At 44.2% G+C, this 24,656-nt stretch overlaps 2 protein-coding genes across 6 annotated transcripts; both read right to left on the minus strand.

The window, feature by feature from the left end:
- Positions 1–2,554: 2,554 nt before the first annotated feature.
- Zfp2 (ZFP2 zinc finger protein) lies at positions 2,555–3,981 on the minus strand. Its single transcript, XM_051167265.1, is given in 2 exon segments — positions 2,555–2,650; positions 2,653–3,981. Coding segments are annotated over 2 exon segments (1,419 nt in total). The 5' UTR covers positions 3,976–3,981.
- A 9,548-nt stretch (positions 3,982–13,529) lies between these two features.
- On the minus strand, positions 13,530–21,164 carry LOC127208729 (KRAB domain-containing protein 4-like). 5 transcript variants are annotated; one of them, XM_051168270.1, is made up of 4 exons: positions 18,193–18,341; positions 16,366–16,455; positions 14,573–14,699; positions 13,530–13,819 (listed from the first exon to the last, which is right to left on the minus strand). In XM_051168270.1, the coding sequence occupies exons 2-4, from the start codon at positions 16,396–16,398 to the stop codon at positions 13,578–13,580; spliced, it is 402 nt and encodes a 133-aa protein (XP_051024227.1). In that variant the 5' UTR covers positions 16,399–16,455; positions 18,193–18,341; the 3' UTR covers positions 13,530–13,577. The 5 variants fall into 5 exon arrangements, with proteins under 5 accessions (XP_051024227.1, XP_051024226.1, XP_051024228.1 ...); XM_051168269.1 differs by lacking the exon at positions 18,193–18,341 and adding an exon at positions 21,091–21,160 and having other exon boundaries at positions 13,531–13,819; XM_051168271.1 differs by having other exon boundaries at positions 13,531–13,816; positions 16,366–16,513.
- Positions 21,165–24,656: the final 3,492 nt, after the last annotated feature.

Raw genomic sequence — 24,656 nt, forward strand, 5'->3', positions numbered from 1 at the left:
GACTGAAGAAACACTGCAGGATGGATTTAGGCTTCTCGGCAGCAGGGTGGATCGGCCTCTGAAGGACTTAACTCCTTGCTTTGCAGAGCCTCTTTATTGTTACACAAAAGGCTTCTTGAATAAATCAATTTCCAAATACCAATACCTCTTATTTGATCTAGGGATTGTCTGAAGGAGCTGTTACCTAAGCAGTTCCCAGCCATTTGAGACTTCTTGGTTTGCCAGGTGTGTCCTGGGACTAAGTTATGTAGTCTCTGTGAATCCTTCAGGAAGAACAACCTCATAAATTTCAGAAAACAACCACTATTTACAAAAGGCTCCTTCAAAGTCTACTTCAAAGGCTATTTATCCAATTGCCAATTTTTCTGGGCTTTGTCTGATCATTCTGATCATTTCTTCTTTCATCATTCTGTCACATTCTTAGCCTCTAGAAAATAAAAAAATATGTAATTTAATTTTGGTTTTCTGATTCTATCTTGTAGAGGGCAAAAGGTAAACATACAGATAAGCACTGGAGAAGCCAGGAAAATTAAAACACAAAGCTTCTCTCTCCAAAGGGAGAAGATATTTGGTTGTTCTCCTGAATGCTGAAATATAGTTTACAACCTGGTGATCCTTTGCTACCTGTTGAGCCAGGCTCCACCTATATCCCTCAGAATATTGTATTTGTTAATCCTAGACGTCCCCTTCCCCACACCTTGAGCATTGCTTCTAGGCCATAAAACTCATCTGCATGAATCCTGTCATTTGTGCTTTCACAACAGCCTAAGTGGCCTTCTATGTTATCACAGCATTGGGCCAAATCCTGGCTGTCCTGAACTCCTTTGTAGACCAGGCTGGCCTTGAACTCACAGGGATCTGCCTGCCTCTGCCTCCCAATTAAAGGCGTGCGCCATCATGCCCGGCTTCTGACTCAGTTTCTAAGTCAGCAGAGCCCATCTTTATGGAAGAAGCCACAGGTATTTGTATAGAGCTCTGATGTAAACATATTGTACTCACAGAATGGGATTAACTGTTAGCAGAAAACTTTTTTCCAAAATTGTCATGCTTAAATACATCAAAAATAAGAACTAGTGTTAGACTCTTGAAGTTTTGGCCCAGTATTGGTACCTAAGTTGGGCTGAACTGAGTTTCATTCTTGTCTCTTCATGGACTGTTTCCAGGTCATCCCGAAAGCCTGCAGGGATCCTCACCCCCCAACTGGCTCATATTTAGGACACAGTTGGTATGTTTAATAAACCAACTACTATCATGATCTATAAACTATTCCTGTGTGGTGTCCAGTATGCTTTGAGTTATAAAGGTTTTATTAATTTGCTGAATTCTTATATCTGTTAGTGTTTTAGTTAGGGTTTTTATTGCTGTGATCAAACACATGAGCAAAGCAACTTGGGGAGGAAAGAGTTTATTTGGCTTACACATCCATATCACTGTTCATGATTGAAGAAAGTCAGAACAGAAACTCAAACAAGGCAGGACCTGGAGGCAGGAGCTGATACAGAAGCCATGGAGGAGTGCTGTTTGCTGGCTGGTTCAGCCTGCTTTTGTATAGAACCTGGGATGGCACCACTCACAATGGCTGGGTCCTCCCTCATCAATCGCTAATTAAGAAAATGCTCCCTGCAGGCTTGCCTACAGCCCCATCTCATGGATGCATTTTCTTAATTGAGGTTCCCTCCTCTTAGGTGATTTTAGCTTGTGTCAAGTTGATATAAATCTATCCAGTACAATTAGTGTTCAATCCACCTGTCTTTTAAATTTCCATAACAGTCAAATAAGACACAAAGATATGTACTTGATTCCTAAGTATTTAAAGTTTATATTTAAGTCACATTAAATATAATCAGCTTATTTAACAACAGTTTAATGACTATTAGCAGAGACTTCAAACAGCATGCTATAGCATTAAAATATGCAAATTTTATCTGGCACCCAGTGGAAACTAACCTACATTTTAGGAGAGAAAGTAATCCAAGGACATAAAGGACAATGAATTAGAGGTAGAGAATTTTAACCTAAAAACACCTAAGAAAACCACCGTGAAATAGAAGCATTTCCACAGCATGTATAATAGCAGAAGACCAAAAAAATTCCCTGCATTTTGTTTTGGGCATTTTAGCTAATACAGATCCCAAAGAATTTCTACATGCCAAATCTCTCATTTACAGATAAGGACACCGTGACCTGATGAAACTGGGTAACTTGTTCAAGTTAATGGGGGGTTAGAACTGGGTTGAGCCCAACTTTTGGGCTGTCCAGTTAATCACTATCACATTTTCCCATCCATTGTGAACTCTGTGATGCCCAAATCAGGATTCCCAGGATGACACAATAGAGCTTACCTTCAGCCTATGTCGTCATCACTTACGTATTAGCTACTCAAGCCTGGTATAAAATTTTACCATGTGAATCAAGTGTTCTCTATTTTCATATGTTTACTTTGCTATGGTTCTAATATCTGGTATGCTATACTGTACTTCAACTAAAAGATTACCACATTAGTTACGGTGACTAAGTACCTACATTAATATAACATTTGATTATTATCAAAGGATTAATCAAGATGAAGGGGGCCAGTGAAAACTTTTCTCACATGTGAGTCCTCTGATGTCTTGTAAGGTTTGTACTTCTACTGAAGGCTTTTCCACATTCATTACACTGGTAGGGCTTCTCTCCTGTATGAATCCTCTGGTGCACTATAAGGGATGAATTCTTAATAAAAGCTTTCCCACACTGATCACATTCGTAGGGTTTTTCACCAGTATGAATTCTCTGGTGTTCGATAAGATAGGCGCTTTGGCTGAAGGCCTTTCCACAGTCAGTGCATTCATACGGTTTCTCTCCAGTGTGTATTACCTGATGCACAGTTAGGGAAGATCTCCCAGTGAAATGCTTTCCACATACCATACACTCGTAAGGTTTCTCACCAGTGTGAATTCTCCGATGCTGAGTCAGAGAAGAATTCTTACTGAAAGCTTTCCCACACTGGTTACATTCAAAAGGTTTCACTCCAGAGTGAAGTCTCTGATGTTCTATAAGATATGTGCTTTGACTAAAGGATTTACCACATTTGTTACATTTGTAGGGTTTTTCTCCAGTGTGATTTCGTTGATGTAGAGTCAGAGTTGAGCTTTTACTAAAGGCTTTTCCACACTCACTGCATTCATAGGGTTTTTCTCCAGTGTGACTTCTCTGATGAACAATAAGATGCATGCTTTGACTGAAGGCTTTTCCACATTCGTTACATTCATAGGGCTTTTCTCCTGTGTGAGTTCTCTGATGCACTGTGAGATTCATGCTTTGTGTAAAAGCTTTCCCACAATCACTGCATTTATAGGGCTTCTCTCCAGTATGAATCCTTCCATGTTGAATAAGGGAGGAGTTCTTACGGAAAGCTTTCCCACACTCTTTGCATTGATAAGGTTTCTCTCCAGTATGAGTTCTTTGATGAACAGTAAGGTTCATACTCTGACTAAAGGCTTTCCCACACTCATTACATTTGTAGGGTTTTTCTCCCGTGTGAGTCCTTTGATGCACAGTGAGGGAGGAGCGTTCGATGAAGTGCTTGTCACATACATTGCATTTATAAGGTTTCTCCCCAGTGTGAATCCTCTGGTGCTTAAGCAAGGATGAACTCTGGCTGAAGGTTTTCCTGCACTCATCACATTCATATATTTTCTTTCCTACAAACATTCTCGAAGTTTTCATTAACTCAGAATTTTGTTTAGAATCTTTTCCACATGAATTCCAATTACGGGGTCTTTTTGCCACAGGAATGCTTTGTGGTGAATCGAGGATTGAACCCTCAATAGAATATTTTTCAGTTTTATTACCTCCACATACCCTCTTCTCATTAAAGGCTTCCTTTTGGGTCACTGCCACTTGGCCCAGATATTTTTCTTGTTGTCCCTCTAACCAACAAGAAGGTTCCAAGACAGCCCCTAATGCTGAATGCCAGAGAGCTTCCCTTTCCATTATGGCCTCATACGACAAAATTTCAGTAAATTTGGCATTTGGAGTTGGCTCTTTGGTTTCAAGTCTTGTCTCCCAGCCTGAAAGAAAGTACAAAGTTCAAATGCACGTTGATTTCTGTGGTAAGTGATGAGAAACTACATAAAGGGTACAGGGGATGAGAGAATAAAGGTAGACTAAGTGCACTTAATAGATTTTGAAAATTTACAATTCTTTAGAGAAATTAAGTGAAGAACAGTGTAGCAGCCCACAGAAACAGAAGAACTAAGACGACAGCAGGTCCGCTGGTTAAGTGAAGAGAAAGGGCTAGCTCATGCAGGTGGGATGGATCAATAATGAATGGAGAACTAGGTAAAAATACGCCGAGGAGCCTGGCTGGGGCAAGCAGATCAGAACGAGGTGCTACATTACCAATTAATCAGTGCTACCTGGGAAGGGGATCTCAGTGAAAGATTTATCTAGGTTAAGTTGACCTGTGGACGATTACTTTGATTACATTACTGATGTGACAGGGCCTCACCTGGGCCTTCTCTTGGGCAAGGGGGTCCTGTATAAGATGGGGACAGATAGCAAGATGACCACTAACATGCATACATTCATTGTTCTTTTCTTCTGACAGCAGATGGAACATGGCCAGCTCCCTCAGCCTCCAGCCACTGCGACTTCTCTACCATGAATTGACTTTAACACGAACTGTAAGTTAAACACTTTCTCCCTTAAGTTGTTTTTGTCAGAATATTTTATCACATAAACAGAAAAGAAACTAAGACAGAAATTGGTACCCAAAAGTGGGATCTTTAATGTGGACACTTGATTGTGTCACTTTTAACTTTGGACCCATTTGTGGCTAGAATGTGGAAGAGTTGGGTATACGAGGCTAGAAAACGCTGGAATCAGAGCATAACTCATTCCGGTGGAAGCTTACAAGACTGAGGTAAACATGGCTCATAAGATTTCAGAGGAAAACAAGGATTCTATCAGGGACTGGGGCTAGGGGCCATTTATATTATATTTTGTTGAACTATCTGGCCCCATTCTGCCCATGTCTTGAGAGTATGAATACAGCTGTATTTGAAGACAGAGGACTGATTAGTCTGATAGGGGAAACTGAGGACAGGAGGGCATTTAGGTTGTCTGAGAAAATAGCTCTACTTGTTAAAGAGATCAGCACCATGGTAGAGATGCCTCCTGTATTGCACTGGGATTATATGAGGGGCAAATTGCACCCAACAGAGGCTCCTTCATGTGAAGATACAAATTCATTTAAAAGGACAAAATCTAGTTTGAAGTGGTTCCTGTCACTCAAAAGCAACTTCCCAGTAAATGTTTCTCCAGGACGAGCACATAGAAGCTGGTACAGCTCTGGTCCAAGGGGGTCATTTTCTTTCTGGGGCTGGGGACAGAACTTGGCAGCATAACCCATGAAATACTAGTTTTGAACGTATGGAGCGAGGAATTTATGGATTTTAGCTGAGGCCAGGAAATGTATGGTAAGGTCAGTCACTGCATAAAGCCTCGACAGACTATTATATGAAGCTGTGAAAATGAAGTCTCAGTTACAGTGTAAACCACAGGGTAATGGAGATGCCAGGCCTGTGGGGTATTTGCCAAGGGGAGCTGAAGGAGTGAAGTGGACCTGGCCTAGGAGATAGTATGTGTGTGATGCAGGTAACAAGGCTGGAACGGTGGATACTAAAGCCACATGGAGCCTGGACTATTAGATTAAGAGCCTCAGATATCAGACATGACACTGTAGGACCTTGGGTTTGCTTTGCTGTGACTATTTTATACCCTGTTTACTCTGTGTCATATGTTGCAAATATGTAACTTTAAAAAAAATGAGTGTTGGGGGCTGGAGAGATGGCTCAGAGGTTAAGAGTACTGGCTACTCTTCCAAAGATCCTGAGTTCAATTCCCAGCGACCACATGGTGGCTCCTAACCATATACAATGAGATCTGGTCCCTCTTCTGGTGGTCAAGCACATATGCAGGCAGGACATGTATACATAATAAATAAATAATTTTTTTAAAAAGAGTGTTCACAATTAAGAGAGTGTATATTTAAAGTATTAGGATTGCTAAATACTATGGAAACTTTTAAAGTTGGATTACATACATTTTATAACATGGTAATGAGCCAATGGGGACAAGGGGTAGGTTATGACTTAAAATTGATTTGTTTTGGATTCAAAATGACAAGAGGTAGAATTGTGAGGGTTGACATTGTTAACTTTACAAAAATTCATCTGGGAAGGAAGTCTCCATGAGGGGTCGTTAGGTTAAGCTGGTTTAAGGACATGGCCATGGGGATCATCTTGATTACATGAATCACTATGGGAAGACCCGTATTGACTGTGGACGTGGATGAGACCATTCCCTGGGCAGTGAACCCTTTATAAGATGGAGGTAGCAAGCTGGGTACCAACGGGCACACATTTATTACTCTCTGCCTCCTCTCTGTCTCAGTCTCCTGCCATGTGCTTTCTTGGCCATGATGACCTAGAACTGTGAGCTGAAATACTTTCTCCCCTAGGTTGCTTTATTAGAGCAACCAGAAAAGAAACCGAGATACCTACCCACCTGCCATTCCTACCAGTAGAACTCTACACCAAAATAATCTAACGAAGTATCAAAGTGTCAAAGGATCGCTGCCCCTTGAGTCACACATATAGGTTCAAACTGTGGATCTTAACAACACTTTAGCGACTTGTTTCTCTGGGCTTGGGCTAAGATCTAAGAGAATAAAATAATCTGCTAAGGAGGAAAACATTATATGTAAATTGCTCCTGGGAAATACACTCATCTATAACATAAAGACAAGACATATTTGAAGCTCACAACATTTAAAGGAGAAGGATGCTGTCTTAAAGGCCTTTCTTCTTAACCTTTAAGCAGACAGGTCTACCCACAGATGTGACACGCCTAACCAGCCCTACTCTTTCCTAAATTTCCTTTCTGTGAAGCTGGAACCTGTGCTGAGCAGAGCCAATCTGTTGAGCTGCTGGAGGTAACTGAGCAGAAGGAGAAGGAAGGACCCTGGAGCTTCTCGGAGGCATAGGACCCCGTTTCTTATCCCAGACAAAATGGCCTGGAGGCAGTGAGGACAGAGGATAGGAAACTGCTATCTGAGAATCAGCTTTAGGACTGTCAGTCAAAGTTAACATAGCAGAGATCAACATGGGGAACCATAAACCAAAGGCTCTGAAGCAAGAAATGTACCTCACAAGGCTTTCCCCTCCAAGCTGAGCATCTTTAACAAAAAGAAAACCCAGAAGTCAAGCAGGAATTACTACCAAATACATGTTCCTAAGTAACTCTGGAGAGCGTGTCTATCTAGTGGTATCAGCAATACATGTGCTGGCAGCTGTCTCTTGCCCAGCTCACTCTGGCAGAATCCAGTTATCTAATTTAAGTTCTCTCAGAATATGTGAATTGCTACCCAGAACCCAATAAAAAGTGCTGGGGAGAACCCATTAGCAAGGATAGATGGCAACATTGTAAAGAAGAGCCAAAAAAGGAAATTGTGATGGTTAATCTTGGTCATCATATTGACTAAATTGGGGCCACTTCCTTCATGGAAAGTGTAACACTTTGTCCTTAATGGAATAGATACTTGTTCTGATTATGGGTTTGCCTTTCCTGCATGGGATGCTGTCAACATTACCATCTGTAGACGTTATAACTGAACGTGTTCTTTACCATCCTGTTGTTCCATATACCATTGCTTCTAACCAAGGAACTCATAGAACTCATAGCCAGAGAGGTGAGGCAGTTGGTCTGTTACTCAGGAATCCATCACCCTGAAGCAGCTGGCCCAATAGAATGATGGGATGGCCTTTTGAAAACACACACACACATAATGCCAATTAGGTGGCAGCAGCCTGGAGGGCTGGGACAGAGTTCTCCAGAAGGTGGTATATGCTTTGAATCTTCATTGAATATATGGTACAGTTTCTCCCACAGCCAGGATCCACAGGTCCAGGAGTCAAGGGCGTAGAAATGGGAATTGTTCCACTCACTGCCAACCCTTAACTTCTGCTGGCCTACAAGTTTTGGGTTCCAGAAGGGGCAGTGCCCCTGCCAGGAGACACAACAAAACTTCACTGGACTGTGGGCTCATACTTCCCCCTGGTCACTTTGGGTTTCTCATCCTCTTAAGCCAAGAGGCTAAGAGAGGAGTAGCGCTGTTAGGAAGGGTGACTGATCTTGATTACCAGGGAGACGTTTGATTGCTTCTCTACAGTGGAGGGGTGGAAGGTTATGGTGGCATGCAGGGGATCCTTAGGGCATCTCTTGGTGTACTGACTCAGTTAAAATCAGTGAGAAACTACAACAACCCCAACCAAACAGGGCAAGGAAGGGTCCAGAGCCTCGGGAATGAAGGTGTGGGTCTCTCCTCCAAGGAAAAGAACCAAGGCCTGCTGAGGTGCTTGCTGAGGGAGGCAGGCATACAGAATGGGAAGTAGAGGAAGGGTAGTGGCAAATACTAGGTGAGGCCATGTGACAGAAACATAAATTGCAGTTAGCATGAGTGTTTCTGTCCTATTTTGTTAAGAATGAGTTTATGCATATATAGATATGTATTAAGTGATATTTGTGTCTCTCCTCTTTATCATGTAATGTAATATCAATTGAGATAATATTAATGGTTATCATAATTTAGGTTATGAGACTGAAGGACTAACCATTCCTCAGGGGACGCTGCCACCTGTAATACATTTATGGCTGTACATGGGATAGTTACATCATGTTAGATAGAATTATGACCCGGTTATCATGCCCATTTGGAAATTGGTCATGATAATTGTGTGTCTACATGACAAGGAATGGACCTGTGATGGCTAATCTTGGTTGTCAACTTGACTCCATCTGTAACAACTAAACTCCCAACAGTTGACCATGTCTGAGGATGGGGCAGTTTACTTGATTGGATTATTTGAGGTGGGAAGACTCTTCCTAAATTTGGGTCATCTGAAGTGGGAAGACCCATCCTAAACATGGGCTACACTTGGTGGCAGCCCACATAAAAGGAAGCTTTTGCTTTTGCCTGCTTGCCCTCGCTCTCACTATCAGCTCATCTATCTTGCTGCTGAGGCATTCCTTTGCTGGTATTAGAACCTACCTCTTTGGGATTTCCAATATAGATCGAAGAACAGCCGACATATCCAGATTCATGGATTGAATAACTACTGGGTTTTTGGCCTTTCCTTCAATAGACAGCCATTGTTGGACAACTAGTTGGATCACAGCCTGTAAACCACTTCTGTTTCTTAGGGAGCCATGACTAATACAGAAATTATCACAAATCAGAATAGTGGTCAGTGCTGGGTGGAGGTATCAGAGTGCACGGGATGCTGGCTCTTGACCTAGGGTCTAGACTCTGGGGTCTGTGCTCCTTATTCTTCATTTGTTTCATCATAACCAACTACATAGAAAAGCCGAAGGCATAGTGGTTAGGTAATAAGTCAGGCCAGATTATCTATCTATCCTGCTCAAATCTGATTTCAATCATTATTAGCTGTGTGACTTTGTGAGGTTTCTTAATCTTTCTGTGTTCTAATCTCCTCATCTGTTAAATGGTACTTATAATATTTACATAAGAAAAATTGGTTAAGTGTTCATTTATTAAGGGTATGACAGAATATTCATCATGTCATATATATGTACACATATATATAATGTATATGCTTTGTAAATCCTTCTGCTTACATATACTACAAAAACCAAGTGAGAAAAAGAATAAAGCATTTGCTATTCTGCAAAAATGCTAACAGTTTTTTAACACTCAAATATCTTAACACTATACAGAACTTAGTGAGGTTCAATATATTCTTTATTACATTTAGATGCCTAACTTAAATGTAAATTCTGAAGACTCAATTCTTAAGAAAAAGACAAACAAAAAATATTACCTACAACGTTTAAAAACTGGCCTAGGAGATCCTCCCAGGAACACAGGGTGCCAAAAGACAATGCGCCAGGCCTGCAAAGGTGAGGAAAGACCCATGTGACTTGAGAAGTGAACTTGGCCATCACTATGCATGTACAGTGAACCAAAACACATCTCTGTGCACTGACATTTACCTGCTAACAGGACACCTCTTCACAGCTAATCTGAAGTGATGTGTACGAAAATCTGGGAAGAGCATGCTCTGCACTGCATGGCTTTGCCGTGCTTGCCACTCTCCTAGTTCCGCAGTCTCTCCTTCTCTAGAGGATAGTTCAGACCCATTTGTCCCAAGAACACAGCGGAGGTGCTCTTCTCTTTTTTCTTCCCTTCAGTCTAGCCTTGATGAAACGCCAGGCTGTACCTGCTTCTGTACTCTTCCACACACAGCACAGCCCCTTAGCACTGAACAAGCCTCGTTCCTGGGTCACAGGCGACTTTCCGATCGCTCAGTCCATAGGCGTTTGTCCTTCTTTACTCAACACTGCTGTATTCTTTCTGATTTTCTCCCTTCCCTGACCCAGTTCCCTCCTCATCCCCGGGGATGCTTCTGTAACCTGTCTGGGAGCATCTTTGACCTTTGTATCCTGATAACTCTCCTCAAACTCCCACGTAGACCTGACTTCTAAAAGTTCTATGTAATGTTATTCAATATTCATCCAACAAATACCATCAAACACTTGCTCTGGCATGCAGTGGGTGGGCATACAATGGCATGTAAGCTCAATAAAGACAATTCAGTGAGTTTACATGCCAGCGCCCAACAGATGCCCAAGAAGACACGTAAATACTGCTGAAGAAGCGTTTGGATTCTTCCTGATGGAAAAGTCTGAAAGAAGATAAAGGAGTGGGGGTGGGAAGTCATTATCTAAAGCACGCGGGTGGGGTGCAGCTTAGTGGTACAGCCCTTGCTTAGCAGGTGAGAGGCGGGAATTAGTCACTAGCACCAAAAACATTTCCACCCAGTGCCTCAAGAAACCGCACCACTTGGCAGTGGAGTGACCAAAACAACCCTAGGCAAATGCACCAACTCTAGGGAGTGTAGAAATGTACTAACAAAGTCCAGCAGAACTACTGAAATGTGAAAATATCCATAAAGTAAGAGAAGTTAATGCACTGCTAACAAAAAGGAAGAGGAGCCACGGAGACAGCTCAGTGGGGATGAGGGCTTGCTTTGCAACATGAGGACTGAGTTCCAACCTCAGCACCCACACAGAAAGCTGAGCTTGGGCATTTGTGGGAGGCACACAGAGGACTGCTGTGGCTTGCTGGCTGCAGCCTAGCTCCAGGCTCAGAGACCCTATCTAAAGGGAATAAGGCAGTGTGATGAAACAGGACACCTACAACTGCACATGCCATACACACATGCGTACAGTGTACACACATACACACACACACACACACACACAGAGACAGACAGACAGACAGACAGAGACAGACAGACAGACAGACAGAGACAGAGAGAGAAAGAATAAAAATAAGTCATAGAAATAGAAAATCTGAAAGCAGAGTTTGATTTTTCCCCCTCAGGAGTGAAAGAACTACATTTGGAAGACTCTTCACCTGAGGCTCTCTCCCTTTCAGAAGGACAATCTCCCACATCAGGGCCTTGGCACTTGCTGTTCCATGTGCTCAGAATAGTGTCCTAGACCTATGGCATTATTTGAGACTCTGTGCAAAGTCACAACCCCTACAATGCAGAATTAACCTCACCCTTAGGCTGCATTCTCTTTCCAGCCACTCGCTGACTGTGCTACCCTCGCCCCCACATTGCTTTCTTGCTATAATCCCAGTGGCAGAAAGAGGGCCTAATACTCAGTGAGCATTTGTGGACTGAATAAACTACTTACAGAACAATAAACATAAGAAATAATAGCAATCAACACCACAGAAATCTATAATGGAAGCAATTAAGCTCCCTAAAGGGGTTGTGTTAGGCCATATGAATGAGCATTACAAGCATAAAGCAGAAGGAGCGAGACCTCTAAATGCGTCCACCCTTCAACCCAGCAAGCCCTCGTTCAGAGCCTTGTTCTCTAGGAAGAGGAGTGGTGGTCAGAACATCTTATTCATGTTTAAGATTAAACACTCATAAAGAAATGTTTCTGAATTTCTTCATGCAAATACCAGATGGGCTACTTGTGCATGGAGATATAGAGAGGCAAGCTTGTTGGAGGCCTGGAAGAGTCTTTACAAGATAAGCCATTGGTCCTGACTTTTCCAGCTGACCTCACATCCTCACTACTGTTGATGTATTTGAGAACTGACCCCTGCCTCACAGAGAACAGGGTATCAATACAGCCCTGTAGCCATTTTACTTCTTTGCCTTAACTTATTTGTGCATGGTCCTCACAAAGGCATTCACTGAAGTGCTTGTTTATAATTTCCTGTTGTCTGTGCCTATCAAAGTTACAACAGCTCCCTCTTCTTCAGAAAATGCACTCAAGCTACCTGCTGAGCCTAGACTCAGAGTATCTGCTTTCCTATTTCCTTGACAGACTGTGCAGACAACAGATACCTCTATGTTTGCAGGGGGTCCCCCCTAGGGAGAGGCCAGGACAGAAGTGGGAGTCAGACAGCAGCCAGTCCCTCCTTGGCTTCCTTTGCACAATTTTAATTTTGAAAGTCTGAATCCACAGAAAAAAGAGAAGAATGATACATCTGCCCCTCAGCCACATTCTCTGGGCCTCGTTTATTGTTTCTGTGTGTTGTAAGCACTGGCTTTGCTGGCACTTCCTAGCTCACGGATGTGACATGCTACCCCTGGGCACCCCAACATCTACTCCTGAGGGCATTTTCTAACAAATCACAGGATACTGACAATGGCAAGACATCACCGTTAAAGTAATACTAATACAACCGTTTGTTTCTGAGACAGGGCTGATGTCAGGTGTCTCCTTCACTCTTCACCTTATTTTCCAAGATGGGGTCTCTGATTGAACCTGGAGCTCACCAATTTGTCTACAGTGGCTGGCCAGCGAGCCCCAGGGATCTTCCTGTGTTGGGTGGCAGGTGTGTGTAGCCTGTCACCTACAGGCACGGCTTCTATGTGGGCACTGGGCTTGAACTCAAGTTCTCACGCTTACATAGCAGCCATGCTACCCACTGAGCCATCTCTAGGTCCTCTGCTCACTTGTTAGCTTTAAAAAATGGCAAGATGTAAAATGTGTTTTCTGCAGAGAAAACATCTGAACTTTCAGCTGTGACGGGGACTGACCAAGGCACTAAGCATTAAGAGCCAAATGGCAGGAAATAAATGGATGGTGGACACAGATGGAACATTCTGGAAGGATAAATGAAATGTGAAAGATATTAAGCTGCTGGAAATGCAACAAAACTACAGTCACTTCTCACTTTTTAAAATATGCAGACTATTCAAAATGCCTATCCAGGCAGGAAGAAAACAAAGCTCCCAAATGTTTACAAATACAAGGAAAAGGAAGTTAGGAATATAGGTTAGGCCTGGGAACAAAGACAGTAAAAGGAGGTGTCTCAGTCAGCGACAGACTTTACTGCACACAAATGAAGACAGAGACGAAGCGTCACTGCTAGCATTTCCAAATGCTCAGTGGCTCCCAGCAATGTGCAAAGGCTCCAGGTGTAGTCACTCAAGCCTCACAATGCATCCATCCCCTCCTCCAAGACCAGGACATAAGCTTCAGTGACAGAGGACAAATCTCATCAGCATGGTGGCCCTGTTTTCATAAAACACACATCTTTGGGAACTGGTCTCTCCCAGAGACCCCAAGATGTCTTTCATGCTTGGTAAGACATCCGTGTTACAAGTCCTTGCATTGTGACACTTACCCAGAGAGATGGAACCTGGGAGTTGTCCTTTCCTCAGGCTCAGCTCCTGTTCCGGTGCAGAGATCGCCTTTGGTTCGGCAGGCTGACGGCCTGCTTAGGAGGGAGAGGCGAGGTTGGATTCTGAACGAGTCAACACCCACGCCCAGCATAGTTCTAATTTCCTCCCTTTCCATTTTTTCCATTCTCTACAGACTTTTCACCTTGAGAGAGGGGACACTAAGGCACTATCCTAAACAATGCCCCACGGGAGCGGGGGTTTCAAGTCAAACCCATGAATTCCATATGGCAGAAGGGGGGAAAGGGAAGGTGGCCAGAGTTAGGTCTTGAGTAGCAAATGTGTGTGCATGTGCATGGTGTGTGTGTGTGGTGTGTGTGTGTGTGCGTGTGTGTGTGTGTGCGCGTGCGTGTATGTGTGTGTGCACGCGTGCGTGCGTGTGTGGTGTGTATGTGTGCGTGTGTATGTGTGTGCGTGCGTGTATGTGTGTGTGTACACACATGCGTGTGTGTGGTGTGTATGTGTGTGGTGTGTGTGTATGCACGTGTGTGTGCATGTGTGTGTGGTGTGTGTGGTGTATGTGTGTGTGTGTGCCTGTGTTATGTGTGTGTGTGTGTATGTGTGTACATGCGTGCGTGCGTGGTGTGTATGTGTGTGTATGTGCGTGTATGTGTGTGTGTGGTGTGTATGTGTGTGTATGTGTGTGGTGTGTGTGCATGTGTGTGTATGTGTGGTGTGTGTGTATGTGCATGTATGTGTGTGTGTACATGCGTGCGTGTGTGTGTGGTGTGTATGTGTGTGTGTATGCGTGTGTGCATGTGTGTGTGTGTATGTGTGTGTGTGTTCCTCACCCAGGGAGACCAGGTTCCTGTAGTTCTCCAGCATCACCCTGCCACACAGGCTCCTCTGTGCAGAATCAAGCTGCATCCACTCCTCCCAAGTGAAGTCCACAGACACATCTTTGAATGTCACTGACTCCTGAAAATACAAATTCCTCCTTGACATGGGACTTTGCCAAATAAAACCTTGAGAAAAGACCAAGCAACACCAGAAGGAACAGGGCACACTTTTACATGAGGAAAACATGCTACATTCTGAGAAAAATGAAATAACTGCAACAAACCTCAGACATTATGAGCCAGAGGGGGAAAAATTACAGAGTGGTTTGGGGATTGTGGTAGTTTCCTTTCTTATTTCTGTCATACAATACTCTGAAAAAGCAACTTAAAGGAGAAACCATTTATTTTGGTTCATAGTTCAGGAGTGCAGACCATTACACTGCAAAAGGCAAGGTGGCAGGAGCTAGAAGCAGATGGTCACATGACATCCACATTCGGGATGCCGAGAGGGATGCATGCTGCTGCTCAGCTCCCTGTGTCCGTGTACACAGCCCAGGGTCCTGGCTAGGAAATGGAGCCACCCACTATGGGAGAGTCTCCACAATTTAACCCAATCAAGACGGCATGCCCAAAAGCCCATCTCCCAGGTGATCCGGAATTCTGTTAAGGGAACAATTAACACTGACTATCTCAGGAATCAAGGACAGGAAAAGAAGGTACACAGGGGTGCTACTGTTTGTCCTGAGCTGGTTGGACCCCAAAGGCTCAAGTGTTGGAAGTTCAGTCCCCATGAAGCAATGTTTAAGAGGTTGTGGGAGGGCTGGAGAGCTGGAGCAGTGTTGGAGGTTGGTCTGATGTATTTTGATGCTGATTACTGCGTGCTGTCTCTGTGCCCCACCTTGCCTAAGAGCCTCAGCTGTTTGACCAATAAAATGCTATCACACCTGGGCAGGGCAGATGGGATAGGCGTGGCTAAGGTTCCTGGGCTGGGGCAGACAGAGAGAATCTTGGGAAGAAGAGACCTGAGGAGAAGGAAGGCTGCCATGGGTTAGGTGGAGGAGAAGCACATGGCCGGCGTGGATGAAGGATTTGGCCCAGATGAAGGACATTAGCAATTTGGGATTATGGATGGGAGGTAGCCTGATAGAAATTATTAGAAGTAAGTGGCATGGGATTGGGGCAGGTATGGGATATCTGCCCCACTATGGAAAGTAGTTTAGGGGATTAATATCTGCCCTGCCCCAGATTAACTAAGGCTATTTTAAAATATAGCAGGTGTCTGTGTCTTGATTCATTGCTAGTGGGTTAGGAAATACTGTCATAACAATAATTTTAGGCCGAATAATAAACATTATTAGGCCATACTGGTAATCTAACTGTTGGGGGATGGTCAGCAGCGGTTAAGAGTGAGCAAAGCAAACAAGCAGATCTGAGTTCAGCTCTGGAGGAGTCACATCAAAGGCAGTATGCCTCTAACCCCAACACTGATAGGTACAGGTGGTGGTTCCTTAAGTTTACTGGCCTGCTAACATAGCTTAAATGATGAGCTTATGGTTCAGTGAGAGATCTTGTCTAAACATAGAAATATCATGAAGTAATTAATATAAAAAGGCACCCATAGCAGGAGGCAAACCACAGTCAGCTGCTGTGAAGCAGCCCTATACCCCACACCTGGAACTAAAACAAAACATGTCTGTTTTGTTTTTAAGAACCCAAAGTTACAAAATTCTCGCTACACGTCTGTCCTCTGTAATAAAGCCCATTCCATTATGGGAATAAAAGGATGTCTGACAATGGTGTCTCACCTGAGCTCCCAATGGCTGAGGCCCAACAGCCATTGCCTCCCTCCTTCCTGTGGGGCCTTCCTAGAGAATGTTCCGTCTCTAGAGGTGGAGCTGAGGGAGGGAAAGGAAGCCATGAGAGAGACTCCTGCTGCAACGAAACATAAAATACCTACAAATAAATAAAGTAAGAAGCATAAGGTATTGACATAAATAGAATTAAATGTTTTACCTATAAACTTTGCTTGATTAAGCTTACATAGGTATATTAACAGAAATGAATGGAGAAACATGCTGTATTCCTGGGTAGGATGGCTCAGGATTCCAAATGCCTATTCTTTGACCTGATTAACACATTCCTAATCAGTTTATATACCTCAATGGCAGTATTTTAAAGTTAGTTATGAAAAAATCATTAGTTTTAGAACTTTTATTTTTTTGTCTTTTTTTTTCTCTCCAGAGCTGAGGACCGAACCCAGGTCTACCACTGAGCTAAATCCCCAACCCCTAGAACTTTTATTTTTTAGTTTATTTATTTCTGTATATGAGTGTTCTGGCTGCATGCATGTATGTGTACCATGTTTGGGTCTGGTGTTGGAGAAGGTGGGAAAAGGTATTGGATATCCTGGAACTAGAGTCAGGAATCATTTTAAGCCACCACGTGGGTGCTGGGAACCAAACCCGAGTCCTCTACAAGAACAGGAAGGGCTCTTAGCCACTAAGCCACGTTTCTAGCCTTAGGAAAATTTTTAAAAGAATGCTAGTGACAACAAACACCAGGTGTTCTCATATGTGAAAGCTGAGTCTGCTGATCTCATTGAAGCAGAGACTTTGGTGGCTACCAGACAACGAGAGGGCAGGCAGGCACAGGAATAAAGTCACATAAAAGACATACCTTTTAACCTACAGCACAAAAGGTTAGCTACAATTAATTTGCATTAGCTTACTTTTTAAATTTTAAAACAGCAAGGCATTTTTTTTTGTGTGTGCGTGTGTACTACATTCATGCGTGTGTGAACATGTACATACATAGGTGCCAGCGAAGGACATTTGGTGTCCTGTTTTATTACGCTCTGCCTGATTTCTCTGGGACAGTCTCTGAGCCTGGAGTTTGGCTGGTGGACAGTGAACCCAGGCAATCTTCCTGCCTCTGGGCCTCACCTCCCCAGCATTCCTGTTACACATCTGTCTAAAACCCACCTAGATTTGGATTTATTTATTTATTATGTATACAGTGTTCTGTCTGCATGTAAAGACTGCACACCAGAAGAGGATACCAGATCTCATTATAGATGGTTATGAGCCATCATGTGGTTGCTGGGGATTGAACTCATGACCTTTGGAAGAGCAGCCAGTGCTCTTAACCTCTGAGCCATCTCTCCAGCCCCTCCACCTAGATTCTTACATGGGTGTTGCATCTGAATTCAAGTCTTTAAGTGTGCACAGAGGCAATCTCCTCAGCACCTCTTTTCATATTTTGGGACAGGGTCTCATACAGCCCAGCTGGTCATGAACTTGCTGACCTTCAACTCCTGCCTTTAGCTCCCAGGTGCTGGGATTACACTCAGCTGAAAAAAAGCATCCTCACTTCATCTAACACAAAGAATTAAAAATTTTAAAAAATGTGTTTACGGATTGTGCTAATTACTCTCATTTGACCACATACTGTATAATCACATTGTAACACTACCACACACAGATATGCACATTATTTTAATTTAAAGTTAATAGTCATGAAAGAGAACTTGCCCACCAGAATTTTAAATGATATTAACCAGAACACCGGTAACCAGTCTTAGGGTTACTGTTGATTTGATGAAATGACATGAAGAAAGGGTTTGTTTGGCTTACCCTTCCATATCACTGCTCTTTATCAAAGGAAGTCAGGACAGGAACTCAAACAGGGAGGGATCTGGAAGCAGGAACTGGTGCAGAGGCCACGGACAAGTGCTGCTTGTTGGCTTGGTTCCCATGGTTTGCTCAGCCTGCTTTCTTATCAGGACCACCAGTCTAAGGATGGCATCACCCACAGTAGGCTGGGTCCTCCCTCACCAAACACTAATTAAGAAATGCCCAGTGAGTCCAGGACAGCCAAAGTGAGTCCAGGACAGCCAAGGCTACACAGAAACTCTGTCTCAAACCTTCACCCCCCCCCAAAAAAAAAAGCCTTACAGATGGATTGTTTGTTTGTTTGTTTGTTTGTTTTTGTTTGAGACAAGATCTCTCTGTGTTAGCCTTGGCTGTCCTGGAGTCGCTTTGTAGACCAGGCTAGCCTCGAACTCGCCTGCCTCTGTCTCCCGAGTGCTAGGATTAAAGGTGTGTGCCACCACACCCGGCTACAGCTGGATCTAATGGAGGCATTTTCTCAACTGAGGCTCACTCCTTTCGGATAACTGTAACCTGTGTCAAGTTGACACAGAAACAACAGTATTGCTGAGGAATCCCTGACATATTATCTTGTCAATGCCTACTATGAGAAGAGCAGCATGCCAAGCAATGGTGAGAAACAGCTGTAAATCCGACAGGCAAAGTCTCCACTCTCATAGATGTTACAGACCAACAGCAAACACCAATGGGACAATTCAAATCCCAGCAGTTCAAGTAATTCAGAAAAAAAAATGTATATATAGGAGTTCAGGGGCTGAGTTATTATTGCTCAGCAGAGGCCCTGGCACAGTAAAGGCAGAGGGGTGGGGCGGGCAGGCTCAGGATATGAGAGAGTTGGCATCTCTTATCAATAAAGGATGAATTACACAATAACATATAACAAGACTTGCCATTTGGAAAAGAATAAAGATGCATAAATGGAACGAAGGGCTCTACAAGAAACTATAAATGAACATCTTCGTGATGTGATGAAACAGAAGGCCTCTCTAATTACGGTAAACACCGTGGAGATGGAGGAGGAAGCTGGCCCTGGGGAATGGCTCAGTGGTTCAAGTGTTGGCTGTGCAGCCATGAGGACCAGGATGCAAGCAAGAGGATGGAGTGCCTGTGGGCTTGGAGGGAGACCAGGGATGACTCTCACCTTCACTCGCCACAGGGTCCACAAGTATGTTGGCCCATGTGCCCCTGTACCCATACACACATGCAGACATACAACACCCATGGGAAATGGAAAAAGAAAGCACAGACGGGAGGGTTATGTGACTATAGGAATAAGTCACTTCTCTGTATATTCATGAGACCTGTTTGTATAACAAACGTAAGAGTTAGGGATAAAAAGAGATGGAGTTTAGCCCAGGGATACTTTTTGAGACAGGGCCTGTCTAAGCAGCCTTGACTGGCCCAGAAAGCTCTATGTGGAGCAGGTTACCTTCAAACCCATCCCCCTGCCTCTGTAGGATTAAAAGCCACACTTGGCTTGCACCTGTCCAAGGCTTAAGAGGCTACTAACGTTTCAAGTTGGTGTGAGGCCATCAACCACTCTTTTTTTTTTTTTTTGGTTTTTCGAGACAGGGTTTCTCTGTGTAGCCTTGGCCATCCTGGACTCACTTTGTAGACCAGGCTGGCCTCCAACTCACAGCGATCCGCCTGCCTCTGCCTCCCGAGTGCTGGGATTAAAGGCGTGCGCCACCACGACCGGCTCCATCAACCACTCCTATACAGCAACCATTTTTATAAACTTCGACTTTCCTGTAATGAGTAAGACAGGAGATACCCAAAGTCTAACTAGACATCTCACTTGAAGATTTGTGGAAAGAGGCAATGTAAAGAATTACATAAACAGGTGGGCCTGTACCATTTACAAAATTAAAATAGAAAACAAAACAAAAGCCAAAGGGAACAATGCTTTGGCAATCACGCATATTTTCCCTCCCATTCATGAAAATGACAACGTTAACTGCCCTTAAAAATCAGTGTTTTAAGTTTATTCTCTATCTTTATTGGGTGGTGGTACAATAGTTTAGAAACACTATCAAGCATCTTACAAAATGCATTTCATAACTCCATTTTAAAAAGTGAATGGAGAAGCAGGGCATGGTGAGTACTGTGATCCCAGTACTCAGGAAGGCAGAGGCAAGCGGATCTCTGTGAATTCAAGGCCAGCCTGGTCTACAAAGCGAGTCCAAGAGAGTCAAGGCTACACAGAGAAACCCTGACTTGAAAAACAAAACAAAACAAAGTTAATGGAGAAAGGCCTCTAACATTCTTTTTTTTTTAAGCATAATGTTTTTATTTACACACACACACACACACACACACACACACACCACACAACACACGGACTTTTGGACAGATCTCGAATGATTTTGCTCGTGTATTTTCTAGTTGACCAACAGTGAACTTAAAGAGAGATCAGATGGGCACGTCCTCGCTTAGTAGCCACTCCGCGCGCCCCTCCTTCGCTTACGGCGGGTAGAGGGCGGATCCCGAGCAGGATGCTCACAAAGGCCAGGCTGTGGCCCCGAGTCCGCCCAGGCTTCCAAGAGTAGATCACGGAGCGTTGGCAGCGCATACCGTCCGAGCCAGGGCTGCCCGGCCAGGTAGAGCTGGCGAGCAGCCGGTCCGACTGACTCCCAGGTACCCAAGGGGCCGAGTGGGGTCTCAGTCAAGGGTGACCTGCGGCCTGGCGCCCGGGTGAGCAGCGCACCTGTGACTCGGCGCTTGCTCATGGAGGATCGAGCACCGAACTGCCCGGCCGGCTTCGCTCTCCGGCCAGTGAGATTGGCGTTGCACCCGGGGCTCCCACTGGGAACATCTCCACCTCCCTGCCCGCGGAACACCCGCCCGAGGCGATGCACTCACCCGAGTCACCAAGAAGCCAGAGGCTGGCAGCACACGCAGCCCCTCCGGGCGCGCTGGACTGCATTTCCCACAAGGCGTCCGACAGGCCTTCCAATTGCGCAGGCGCGGCTGGAAGGTTGTAGGCGTGGGCTTGCTCCTGTAGTGCTTGTGCATGGTTTGCCACTTTACCTGTTTGCTTAAAGAAACTGGTTCTAGAGCCTGGCATGGTGGGGCACACCTGTAATCCCAGCATTTGGGAGGCAGAGGCAGGCGGATCTCTTAGAGTTCCAGGCCAGCACAGCCAAGCCTACACAGAGAAACCCTGTCTCAAAAAACAAAATAAAACAAACAAAACAGTTCTAGAACACTCTCCTTCCCTAGATCAGAGGACACTGGACACCCACTTGCGTGAGGGAGCATGAGAGGTAAAGTAGTAACGTGACTTAGTGTCACTCTGTGGAGAACTGCAGCTGTGCCGGTACTGACCATTACTTCTTTTTGTCTGCAGTTGAAACATTACTTGTTTTTCTCTGCAGTTGAAACATTGTGCTCCACTGGTTGCCTTCACTTTCCTTGTTTTGAGTCGATTATTTGGCCCTTGGTTTGCCTCCTCTTGGGGACTTTCCACAGTGCTGTTTGAGTGCTGGTTCCTCCCGTATATAAGCAGTTCTGTTACTCCCAATAAACGGCATTCTCTTAGCACGAATGAGAATGACCCACTGTTGTGTCATCTCTTCAATCCGCAGACCCTCCCCACAGCGTGCCAGAGCTGCATCACTCGGTGAGTGGGAGCTAGCGAATCACAAGCACTGGCTCAGTTGTTGGTCGCTCTTCCTAGGGCTGCAGAATTGTCACTGGCAAACCAATCACCTCTGTGGGTGAAACTCGTGGATGCTGAGATAATTTTGGCTGCGACTACAACTTTGGAACTTGGAGACGTGTATGACATCTTAAGATAGGTTAGAGATTGTAATATTTGCTTGTGCCTTTTTAATGTTTTTCTTAAAACTCTGACATCATGATACTTGCATACAGTGCACTGTGGTCACATTCACCCCAATTTCTATCATCCATCTGCCGTCTACTTAGGTTGACTTCCTTCCCACCTAGTCCCTTTCCTACACTTTAACTTCTATTTTCCCACTTCAGGATGCAAATCTTCTGTTTCTTGCTACAAAAACTGTGTCCTGAACCAAATATTAGAGAGGCTTTTGGAAGCCCCCCCCTTTTTTTTTTGGTTTTGGTTTTCGGGACAGGGTCTCTCTGTGTAGCCTTGGCTGTGCTGGACTCGCTTTGTAGACCAGGCTGGCCTGAGCTCTGGAGGCCACTTTTTGACAAGACTCAAAAATCCTGCTAAGTCCTCCACTCTCTACATGTGACCAAATTCCTTTAACCCCACACCTTACGCGGTGAGCCTCTGACAAACCTTCAGCAGGAAACTGCTCTTTGATGCCCACTGTGCTGTCTTGTTGGCTCTAAGTCTCTAGTTCGCCTTTTCTGTATTCAGAGTTCAGCTCGTGCATAATGGAAGTGGCTGTCCCTACTGCCAACACACTGAATACAAATTGCTTCATTGCCCTTCGCTGGTAGTGTCTGGCTCTTTCCCATAGTTGTCTATTTAAAATTAAGGGAAAGTGAAAATCGTCCCAGTTGAGGACTTGATGGCTTAGTAGTTAAGAGCAACTACTGTTCTTGCAGAGAGAGGGCCCCAGTTCTGTTGTTAACACCTGCTGCAAGCAGCTCTAACCAGCTGTAACTCCCATCTCCAGGGCATCCTATCCAGTCTCTCCAGCCTCCATGTACACTTGCACTCAAGTGCACACACCCACACTGTGGAGAGAATGTAGCCTTGCCTTAGTCTGGACCCAAGGTGAAAACAGTCTTGGGATGATTCGCCCCACTGAGACTTTGTCTCTACAAACTGATGAAGATCTTAGATAGACTCAGATGGGAGGAGAAAAAGAGAGAGAGAGGCGGGGGGGGGGGGGGGACGACAGAGAGACAGAGAGAGAGAGAGAGAGAGAGAGAGAGAGAAAGGACATTGGGGAACCAGAGAGAAAAATCGGAGGTTCCAGCCCACAGCGCGAGGAGCTGGAGGATTTGGCAGCGGTGGCAAGCTTGGTGGAGACCTCCATGTTCAGTCCACCAGTCCACGGATGGTGCAGCTTCTTCTGTCTGATAAATGATCTGCTGGACTCCTGAGAACTACGCCAGGGGACTTGCCCTGTGGAACTGATACCCAGAAGGTTTCATTCTTGTTCTCCTTAATCTCCTTTCCCTCCTATTTAGAGTAGTCAGGTTGTAAGGGGGGGGGGTACATGCCTTTAATAAATCCCTAATAAAGTAGAATCATTAAGGAATCAGAGCCAACACCACACACAGACAATATTTAGAGGAATGTTTGGAACTAGCATCTCAGCCACTAACTTGATACATATTGTCCTCCCCCATCATGATTTCCCTGGTCCTTATGAATGTTTTTATTAAAAACAACAATTTTAGTATTATTTTATGAAATTATCAATCTTATTTGCTTTCCACCCCCCCGCTTTAATCTGGCTGGTGTTGACACTGTTCCATCACAGTGAGATGAGGTGCTCCCCCATTATAACCAACAATATTTTATCCAGCAATATACTAACATTGTTTCTAACAATACAAGGGAAACTGTAGTTTCTGTTCTAGTCTCAATCACACTGCCTTTTATATAAAAATGCATACAATAGGCATTTAATTTTTGAGCTGATACATATTCTTAAGAACCCTACTGCAATACAGCAACTGTTCAGTGCAGCAGCCCTTGCCTGTGACCTCAGCACTCGAGCCTGATGCAGGAAGATCATGCTTGGGAACTAGGCTGCACAGAGAATCCTGACTTAAGACCAAACAGGACAGGAGGGGGGAGGGGAAAGAGAACAAAAACCCATCAAAAAGTTGTGCATTAATGACATTGGCCAATCTCTGGCCTTGAAAAGGCCAAAGACTATGTAACTTAGAACAGTACAGGATCTAGAAATACACATTTTTCTTGAATCTTTATTCAGGACTCTCATGGAAAGTTATGTTTCAAAATGAGAACAATCTTTACATTTATATGATAGGTAATACTGACATAACTTTATAACCTGAGAAAGACAGACCTATTATCCTAAGTCATACCTTCAGGCTTTGAAGGACTAACTACAGCTTTTTTTTTTTTTTTTTTTTTTTTTCAAGACAGGCTCTCCCTGTGTAGCCTTTGGCTGTCCTGGACTCACTTTGTAGACCAGGCTGGCCTTGAACTCACTGAGATCTGCCTGCCTCTGCCTCCTGAGTTATTACTGTTCCATCTATTGTATTTTATCATCCACCTATGGATGATAAAATTTTCTGGGGCTGGAGAAATGGTTCCATAGTTAAGAACACTGGCTGCTCTTGCAGAGGACCTGGATTTGATTCCCATCACCCACATGGCAGCTCACAACTATAACTCCAGTTCTAGGGGATCAAATATCCTCTTCTGATCTCCTTAGACAGTGCACACACATGAAACAAACACATACATGCAGGCAAAACACTCATAAAATAAAATAAATATAATTTCTTTA

Source organism: Acomys russatus, chromosome 25, assembly GCF_903995435.1.
Source record: "Acomys russatus chromosome 25, mAcoRus1.1, whole genome shotgun sequence".
Lineage (NCBI taxonomy): Eukaryota > Metazoa > Chordata > Mammalia > Rodentia > Muridae > Acomys > Acomys russatus.

What these genes read in the sequence shown, in the direction of transcription:
- LOC127208729 (XM_051168270.1), bottom strand. Translation starts at nt 16,398, where the DNA reads ATGGCTGTTGGGCCTCAGCCATTGGGAGCTCAG. An exon ending in CTCAGCCATTGGGAGCTCAG is followed by an intron (nt 14,700 to 16,365) that starts GTGAGACACCAT and finishes TTGTATTTTCAG; the next exon opens with GAGTCAGTGACATTCAAAGA. An exon ending in CAGGAACCTGGTCTCCCTGG is followed by an intron (nt 13,820 to 14,572) that starts GTGAGGAACACA and finishes CTCCCTCCTAAG; the next exon opens with CAGGCCGTCAGCCTGCCGAA.